Below are 10,118 nucleotides of genomic sequence, written 5' to 3'. Positions count from 1 at the left end.
TTTTCAAGGTCAGGTTTTTTTACCATCTAATGATTTTTTTTTTTTTTTTTTTTTGATTTGATGATTTGAACATCAAAATAAAAAGCTAAAATATCAACCTCTGGCAAACATCAATAAGTAAACAGACTGTTATAAGAAGTGCAATGGCCAATCACTTAAGGTTAATAAATACAAATCTACAGCCCATTTTGCCCTTTATGAATGGTCATATTATTTCACAGTGTTAAAAACTGGAGATGTTGTTCTCACAGAACCATGGGAGCCGTATTAGCTTATAATGTGTCACTAAAAATGTGTGTGGCATAGAAATCAAAACTTTGCAATGAATTCCTCTTAAAAACACTGTCAAGATTCCTGTTGAGCAATTACCCATATAAATGGATATAAAATTAAATTCCAGCAACTCTGAACAGTACCACTGTTTGAATCTTGTGCCAGACAATGAAGGGTCTGTGATTGCACTTTTGTTGAATTTCATCATGCAGCAAATGGATATCCATCGTGTCTTAGTACTATAATCAAATTCAAATGCATTTCCAATATCAAACTGTTATTTCAATGGATGCACAAGCCTACCTTTTTGGTAGTGACACTGGATGTACACCAGCATTACCATTTAGAAGTTTGGGATTGGCAATACTTTTTTAATGTCTTGTTTTCACAAAGGATGCATTTATTTGATCAAAAATACAGTAAAACAGTTATGTGAATGTGCCATTCCTGCAATGGCAAAGCTGAGCTTTCAGTAGTTATTACTCCAGTTTTCAATTTCATATGAACATTTTTTCCAAGATTCTTTGAGTTCAAAAGAACTTATTTTATTTGAAATAGAAATATTTTATATCATAATGAATGTCTTTACTGTCACTTATTAATTTAATGCATCCCTGCCGAATGAAATTATTAAGCTCTTTCAAAAAGAATTTTATTGACCCCAAACTTTTGAACGCTAACGTATCAAAGATACTTTACCTATTTAAAAGTGGGCTTTTAGCAGTATGTTTGAAACACTGCAACCACTTACATAACGTGCACTCACTGCTAAATTTTTTGTAACATACCTTGGATTCATCATGGACAGGGAAGCAGCATTTTCTCACTTCTCCCCAATATCAAACTCACGACAGTGAGTCTGTGCATTTAGCCTCCATATGGCATGCATGTACCATTATATCACCCCAACCAATGCAATGTACTCACAGACCTCTTCTTCACTCTGAAACTCCATGTTGTATAAAATAAGAGTGTAGAAGGGCAAGATGGAGGAAGGAAGAATCGATGATAAAGTAGTGTGTTGTATGTCTTGGATATCCCTTCTCCTCTAGTAGTGCAGCACAGAGGCCCGTCGAGCCAAAATGGGTCAGAACTACTGACCTTGAGGCAAAAAGGTGCAACTAGCTCACTATCTAAGTCTTACTTTTGAATCAACCTGCTCTAATGATTGATTCCGAAACAGAATGGTCCCATCCCAGTCCTTCTCCACCAACCTCTTTCCCCCATGGTCTTCAGTCCTGAGTATTGAGGGCTCCCTCTTTAGTGGAAGCCCTCCAGCGGCAGCGGCTGGGGGTTGCTGGGCTCGAGGGAACTGCCGAAGATCCAGCAAGTCTTTGTATTGGATCTCAGGCCTGATCATGCGTAGGCAAGCTTCCCACGTGGCGTTGTCTAGTCCCGACTGCAACTCGTAACCCAAGATCTTCACTAATCCGCTCTGGAAAGGGCGGATGGTCTTGTCCCGGATGCGACTGGCCTCTATGGGGCGGCCGCCATCACACAAGCAGATGCGAGTGAGAACCTCCCGTTTGGTCCTAAGCAGGGCCACCTCAGACTCCATCCTACTACGCCCGAAGCGCTCTACGTCCTGCCAAAAAGTGAGATTAAAAGCTTGGTAAAGGTGCCAGTCTAGTGCATTCCATTCACGTAATTTCGATCTTTGCTTGTCTGTTAATGCCAAAGGAGCTGGAGCTGCAGCCTTGACCACCCATCCTGATCTTCCACTGGGCATTTGCTGCCTGGCGTTCAGGCTAAAAGAAACCACAGCATCTAGCGGCCAGCAAAGAGCGTGACGGAGCAGCACCATAGATTGGTCGAAGTACTCTGAGATAAGGATGAGCTTGAAGTTCCGACGCACTGCTGCCACACCGCGCTTGACCAGCCCGAGGCTGAAGTTGGAGGTATGATCCAGACCAAAATCAAACCACATCAGGTTGCGGGCATAATGGTTGTTTCGGAGTCTGGGGTCGTAGTACTTATAGGGGTTGTCTGCAAAATCACCCAGTCCTTTGGCACGCCTGAAGGCAGGGGCAACATTTTTATAGTAGGCATAGGAGGATTCAGCTAGCGCCACAGGGTCTCGAAGGATGGAGAAATAGAAGGTGTCAGCTGGCATGACCTTCTCAACCTGCAACGAAAGTAAAAAAGAGAATCACATTACAAAAAGAATCATCTTTAATCATGTACCTGAAATCAAATATTGAATGTAAATGTTCATAGGAGATTTCTTGTTTTTCTGCTTAGGTTTCTGTTTAAAGAAAATAAAGATGCATCAACCAAAAGAATCTGATTATAAAATAACTTGCATGATTATTTGGTATTTATAATTAATGAAAACATAAATATACTTGGTTGGAGTGTTTTTGCAATTTATGCTTTTTGATGCTCAAACTGATTTACACCAGAAAAACAAGATTAATACTAAAGAAGTAAATCGATTTTATTGCTAGGACCCCTAAATAATTTATCAAAAGTGATTTTCAACAGATCTTTTTGAGAAAATGCCAGCTATCATGTGATGTACCTCTGGTTTGTTGAACCGCATATGATTTCCCATAATGTCAAATTCTGCCACATGAGGGCCTCTGTATCCTTTCACCCTCTGGGCGATAAAGGGCAGTGGGTAGCCAAATTGGTACCCCACAGGAAGGGCAAATTTAAGGCCCCGCTCCTCTCCAAAGCGATAGAGCAAATTGAGAACGGTGCTGCTTGCCGTCTTGTGAGTCTTCAGGAACATGATGTGGGTGTGGGGCTGGCAAGACCCCAGAGAGTCCCCTTGGGAATTCTCAGAGGGAAGAGCGTAGACGGAGTGAGGTCTCTCTGGCTGCATCCAGCTAATGTGGAGAAAGAACAAATTATGATGTAAAAATTATAACCAGAACAAAAACGAATCTCCCGTTCCACTTGATATACTAAGAAAAATGACAAGATGGAGAGTGAAATGAACAAAAGAAATTAAACAAGACAAAAAGGCCTACCAGGTTACAGATAATTAAACAAGAGTGATAATTGGGATAAAGTGATTAAGGAAGTAGAGAATAAACAACTTCAAAGAGAATGGCTGAGAATAGATTAGCCTCAAATAATGAATTCAGTGATATTCTGAGAATGTGATATGCATATCATCACTTATAATTGCTGAGAGGCACATTATATATTATTAGAATAAATAAAACAAGAATACCATAACAAATAGTACTCTTGACTAGTTAAAGGGGTCATATGATGCTGCTAAAAATAACATTGAATTACTGAAATAAATGAACTTTTCCACGACATTCTAATTTATTGAAATGCACCTGTATTAGTATGAGCATGCATTTCTTCTGGAGATGCCTGAATGTTTTGTCAAAGCATTTGACTTTCTGCAGACACGTTAATAAGTACAAACTTTGTTTAATATAGCATAGATTTACATTACGTTGCAGACTTACATTACATTACAGACTTACATTAGCCTACATTGCGTTGTGAAAAGCCTGTGTCAAGGTCAAGCACACTTCTGAATGGTTGGTGTAAGTTTCATAAAGCACGTTAGAATAGTAGACATCATAATGGTTTGTGGCATTTTCTCATCAGTTTATATTTATATGTAGGCTAATTCCTGATTGGCAAGTATCAGTTAGTGGTGGCACATTTGATTAAAACGTTTCTTTTTTTTTTTTTTTGTTATGGCCTCTGCATAGTCTCTATATTATTTTATAATTACAAATGATACAGCTGAACTGTCAAATCTATGCAAAAATGAAAAAACGCGTATTTAGGTATTTGAATGCATTGCACAAAACAGGAACTGCGTTAAGAAATATACCGTGATATCAATTTTGGCCATATCGTCCAGCCCTAACAGCAACATACTGTTAATTAATTCAATATCGTTCTGCCATTAAGTGCGTGTGTCACGCAATCGACACCCAGCGGCAGGTGTCAGTCACTACCGAAGGTGCGACATGCACCGCGGCAACTGACACAAGACGCAGTCCATTGACATGTGTCACAGGTTTTAGTGACACATGCCACTGTCCACTGACACATGCCACTGAAAACCGGAAGTGCCACCGGAAGTGTCACTGAGCATAGCGGCATGTGCCAATGGCATCTGTGCGTCAGGATGTCATGTCACTTAATGTTAAAACTGCCTCTCCATCATCCTCCACTTAACTACCACCTTTAGTGGTTCAAGGCCAACCCCGATCACCGAGTCTGCCTTTTCAATTGTCTTATTCAGCCTGATGACAGTTGATCTTGAAATGTTTTCTAATGCATTTCATTTTCAGTTTTATGGACATCTTTGCTTTTTGCAAAGGAAGAGGGATTGCTTAGTTTTCTCAGAAAGTCTCTCTCTGATGAAACGGTAAGAGGTGTTTACAGGCATATTCTAGTAATGATATATGGTAAATCTTCCTGACACATTTAATTATTATGTTATAAAAGTATTGATCGTATGGTTTGTCTACAGCTGCGGGATACAAGAGGGGATATTCTGAATTTTTTAGGGGAGTTTCTGGAGAGAATGTCAGTCACTGTCCGAGGATGGGAGAAGAACTATGCTGTCAAACTTAAGGTACATTCAACCAGTAGTCGGCAGATTTCTTTCTGGTTGGATTTAGTTGACTTAAAATTATGTATCATATTTGTAACACTAGTATTCCCTCAGCGACCAGCACAGATCAGCTCTAGGCATGACGAAGCGGATATCGTCCTCTTTTGGAAAACCAAACAAAGTAGTTTCGCTTTCACAACGAAGCACACAGCGCCTTCACGACATGGCGTCGGCCGCAACAATACTACAGTGAGATTAAAAGTTACGCCTTCTTTCTTTGCGTGAACATTTGAGCGGCGTTATGTAAATCTTCCCAGATAGTGACGTAGGTATGTGGGGGCGTCCTTACACTCCAAAGAGAAAGGAAAAATTGAAATCGCATCATATGACCCCTTTAAATTATATTTCTTAAAGGGATAGTTTAAAGGGATAAATTCAAACCTGTATGACTTACTTTTCAAACTATCTTCACTTGTGTAACGTTTTCCACAGAAAGAATTAAGTCTTACAGGTTTGGAGCAGCATTAAAATTAGTAAATGATAACAGACGTTATACAGGTCTGTGGGGGTGGTAAACTGTTTAGGTGAGAACTGAATTTCTTTCTCAAAAAAGCCAGCCACAAATGTTTTTTTACAGTGGGTTACTAAAGCATTATTAAGTTCATATTAAGTTATATTACGTTTTTTTCAACTGGAAATAATCCAGAAACATTTAAGCAACATTATTTCTTAACATTGGGAGTTAATTGATAAAAATATGTAACCAAGCATGTGCTGTATAAGAATGCAGTACAAGATAACAAGACAAAGGAATGAAGATAAGAATGACTGCATTTTCTTACCTCTTGTTGAAGATGACTCCCAGAAGTTGTCCCGCAAATCCGATGACAACAAATACCAGAAGTGCTTTCCATACGGTCCCCAAACGATAACATCCCAGCCACCGCATTCTCCTATGACCAAGAGAAGGAGGGTTAGCCTCAGTTGTGAAATTGTGCAGCACAGAAAGAGAGTGAGATGTTCATTAATAAAGCATGAAATCATAAAAGACCAACAATAGGACATTAAAGGAGAAGAATATGAGCATGTGAAGTGTGAAATGTGCAAGAAAGGAGAAGCCATAACTGGAAACACAAAAGGCACATTATGAAAAAGATTAGTGTCTGAAAATGGAAGACAAGTGATATGACAGGAAAACAGAAGAGACAAACAGACAGGTGTATCTGTTGTCAGATCAAATCCACATATATAATAAACACACAAAAAGATTGAAGGCTGTTATCAGAAACTCTTTCCATGCCTGATGCCTCTATCAGCAACCTAGACTCTCTGCCACACAGGCTTTGATCAAAACGAACAGACTTTTGTCTAATGCTTTTGCAAACTAAGTTTGCATTAAAAACGGCTATAGAGGAAAGGTAAACAGGCAGACGAGATGCAAAAATGGCCTGTTTCAATACGCTTGCCTTGTCTTGCTAAAAGGGTGTTGCAGAATTCGCTCAAAGACAGAAAGCCGCTGTCTTAAATCACAGCAGTCGCCGCTCTGAGCCTGACACACTTACCGAGCTGACCGTCTGAAAACCATGATAAAACCCGGCCGGTATCACTATAGATCGGCGCTTGGTAACAGCAGCCACGGTGCATCTCGGCCGATGCCTTTCAAATCTGCTCGACGGCGTCTGTGTAATGGAAGTGCTCCCTCCGCGCGTCCATGGTCCGACCGCAGAACGCCTGCACGACTGCAGTCAACTGCGTTAGATTTCCAGTTTGCTTGAGGTGCATGTGTTTCGCTTCAGCTTCTCGAAGACTCAAAGACCAGCAGCTTGAGACGGAGAAAAGGGACTGCTTTGTGTTTTGGGTGAATGTGGGGGGGTGTTTAGGGATCAGTCTGCTGCTATGTGAGTCGAAGCCTGACGTCAGATCGGCTCTTTGCTTACAAGCACTAAATACAGATTCCAAGAAACGATACGCGCGGACGTGATTGAAAGCGAAGCATAAAAGTAAACAGCTCCATCAGCCGTGAGATTTCCACGGTTACTCCCCGATGTCCTATTTCCTTTTTATATAACATTATGAGAAGTACACATGCAATGTTTTTATTGTAAGATAAACAATTATTACATATTAATTACATATAATTGACTTGGCAGGTAAAGTATATGATTGGAAAAAATCAAGTATTTCTAACTTCTCGTACGCATATGATTTTTTTTTTTCACTTACAGCCTATCTTTTGACAAGTCTAGGTCAGCTAAATGATTTGAACAAGTATATAAGCCCAAATTATTGAAAACATAGCATTCTTGGATTTTTGTTACCAGAAACTCTGTTATATTCTAAATTATACTAACTAGGCCTATATTAAATTATATACTAAATTTAAAAAGCTTTCAGAACCTTTGCCAATTTGTTTCTATTTTAATGTCAGTGATCTGATAGCAATATAATATTATAGTGATTGTTCATTTTAAAGTCACAATGTAATTGACGTGAACCCGAGTGAAACAGATTACGGAAAAAAAAATAAAATAAAAATGACGGGTTGTTGATTTAATGGCAGATATGAATGCGAGATTGCAGTCGATTGTAAAAGAAGCTGTTTAAATGAGGATGAAACGATTGGAGAAATCCAGCATATATCATCAATTCAAGCCAATAACTCATAAGTTAAATGAAAATCGGTTTAAAATTTGTTTAGATGAACTCATAAAGAGTAATTTGTTCACGAGTCAGACGGGTCGCTCTGTGTTCAGTGTTGCCTGGAGCGAGGACAATGCAACAAAGAGATGCTGAAAAGCAGAAAACATTGGCACGAACTCTAAAGATGTAATTAACTAACACCCCTCACCACATGAAATCTAATAAAACGGCAACACTGCATCAGGGATTCTTGGAATGACAAATAGCTCTAAAGCCAATAACACTCAATAAGCATCTCTGTTCCAAACATCTCCTAAACAATTCACTTAAGAAAGGCCCTGTTCACACCAGATATCTGGGTGATCCAATCACAGATGCCCATTTATACCTTGTTTAATAAATCCACAGATGGATAAATCCACATAGAGAGAAGGTTGTAACAAACGGACGTTCAAGACCTGACAAACTCTTAACTGAACAGACAGAAACTTAAGTACACAGACCAAATGAGGATAATAAACAAGACACACTTGAACACAATGATGATCTTAAATCAGAAGCCATGACAACAACTCAGAGAAAACAATACAAACTCAGTCCAAACTAACCAAAACCGTGACATATTGTCAATAATGTGTATGTGGTGACATCAGAATCCTTTCCCTCAACAAAATTTGACAAGTGGTCACAAGAGACTTTAAGGGGTTAAGGACTGTTTACCTTCATCTTCGTCGTTTGTGTGTTTAGAACATGGTAACCGTGACACAATATCAGTGCTGGCTGAAAAGCAAATCAAGTTGGCATTACTGGTCTTCCAAAAATACATTATTTTTTACATCCCCACAAAGGTAACGAGTAAAATGACTGTTGTTAAATTTGTCGAGCACCTGTATAATCAGAAACACAACAGCTGTCAAACCTTACACTGAACTACAAATTGATACAAACAGACAAATGGTTCTTGCACAATTTATACATTTTCTAGAGAAATCTGAGATTGCTTGTATGATATTGTAGATTAAGGAACAAGTAATGTTCAAAGATACTTATGGCTACCAAAGACCATACCAAGAAACATATCTCACCGTGTGAATTTCAAAAAGGCAGACATCAGGTTTAGATTTCCTTTCCTGCATCTGGTTTCCTGCCTTGCAAAAACTAGATAAACTTTGTTTGTTGGCTTTCACCACTTTTACCTCATTGGTAATGTTCTTAATCTTTAATGTAAGTGAACGTAAACAGGCTTGACAGTTTTGTATATGTACAAATATTTATTACACAATTGGATTTGTGGATCACTTAATAGACATGCACTCTTAAAAATAAAGGTGCTTAAAGGGGTCTAAAAAGAACATTATTTTGTGTATTTGCAATGTGCAATGCAATGTGTTTATGCGGTTTAAGGTTAAAAAAACACATTATTTTACACATAATGTACATTATTGTTTCTCCTCTATGCCCCGCCTTTCTGAAACGCGTCGATTTTTACAAAGCTCATCGGTCTGAAAAGCGAGGTGTGCTGTGATTGGCCAGCTATCCAGTGCATTGTGATTGGCTGAATACCTGAAGCGTGTGACGGAAATGTTACGCCCCTACCATGCTGTGTTTCCGTGTGTCCCGGCGCGACGAGACAAAACCAATAAAACCCATTACAAACGAGGCATTTGTTGCATCCAGTGGGGACAGAATTACTGATTATAATGACTTATACTGTGTTTTACGCGTTGCGTTGCGTATTGCACCGATATAGGGAGACATACAAACTGCACAGTGCTGGGGGTACTTCATGGAGAGGTTTGAGAACCACTGGTCTATGATAATCAACTGTCTGAATGGAAAATTTGTATATCAACCATGTTTCCGATTGTTGACACTTCACATAGTGTGATTTGGTGGTTGGCTGAAGCACTTCCCCTGTGTTATCCCACTGCATGCAGCTGAGAATGCAGTAAATCTCATGACAAGCTGTCTGTAGCCTGAATTATGTGCATGAAATATGTTAGTTTATATATCTTGATGGCTCTATTAGTTGAAACATTCTTCAAAAGCACAATTTCGCATGGTTTTGCTTCATTGCGGCATTATTATGCAAATATAACAAAATGTAACATTCTCACTCCCAACTCGTCACATATTGACGCTTGGTCAGGACCCTTTAAACAGGTGTGGGTCGATCGACGGTGAACAATATCCAACAGGGCAAGGCAAAGAGAGATAATCCAGGTACATAGCAATAATCCAGGCAGGGGCAAACAGAGTCCGAAACAGCAAGACAAAAAGGGTAATCCGAAAACACAGCCTAAACCTACCATTTGTCAATAAAACACAAGATATAACAGGCAGATACAACTACAGTCATAATTTATTAAAAAAGTATTAATATACCAAGTCTTCCGAGGCAAAACGATTGATTTGTGAGAGGAATAGACACGATCGCCGTTTCCGTCCGCCGTAAAGCTCATCCTGTGTGCTGTAGTCTGTGCGCAGCGCATATTAAAAAAATGAAAGAAGCCTTACGTCAGCCTTGGTTGTGAAATGTTATTGGCACTTGTGTGTCTCGTGACCGATTGCGTCATGCTACGGGAGTATCTTTTTGAATGAGATGTGAGCGCATTAAAGGGTTAGTTCACCCAAAAATGAAAATTCTGTCATTAATTACTCATCC

At 39.3% G+C, this 10,118-nt stretch overlaps 1 protein-coding gene across 2 annotated transcripts in view; it reads right to left on the bottom strand.

The window, feature by feature from the left end:
• Positions 1-913: 913 nt before the first annotated feature.
• gal3st4 (galactose-3-O-sulfotransferase 4) overlaps positions 914-10,118 on the bottom strand; it is a 15,269-nt gene continuing 6,064 nt past the window's right edge. Inside the window, exons 1-4 of one of the 2 annotated variants that reach the window (XM_016566019.1) lie at positions 6,376-6,733; positions 5,656-5,766; positions 2,795-3,104; positions 914-2,398 (exon numbers count right to left, since the gene is read on the bottom strand). In XM_016566019.1, the coding sequence (XP_016421505.1) occupies positions 1,403-2,398; positions 2,795-3,104; positions 5,656-5,766; positions 6,376-6,398 (1,440 nt within the window). In that variant the 5' untranslated portion in view covers positions 6,399-6,733 and the 3' untranslated portion in view covers positions 914-1,402. Of the gene's footprint in view, positions 2,399-2,794; positions 3,105-5,655; positions 5,767-6,375; positions 6,734-10,118 lie in introns of those variants that run through there. The other variant, XM_016566020.1, reaches the window with a different exon arrangement.

Source organism: Sinocyclocheilus rhinocerous, unplaced genomic scaffold (assembly GCF_001515625.1).
Source record: "Sinocyclocheilus rhinocerous isolate Xijiao unplaced genomic scaffold, SAMN03320098_v1.1 scaffold19, whole genome shotgun sequence".
In the NCBI taxonomy this organism is placed as follows: domain Eukaryota; kingdom Metazoa; phylum Chordata; class Actinopteri; order Cypriniformes; family Cyprinidae; genus Sinocyclocheilus; species Sinocyclocheilus rhinocerous.
Note: the sequence above shows the minus strand (reverse complement) of the source record. Positions and strands in the feature narration are given on the sequence as shown.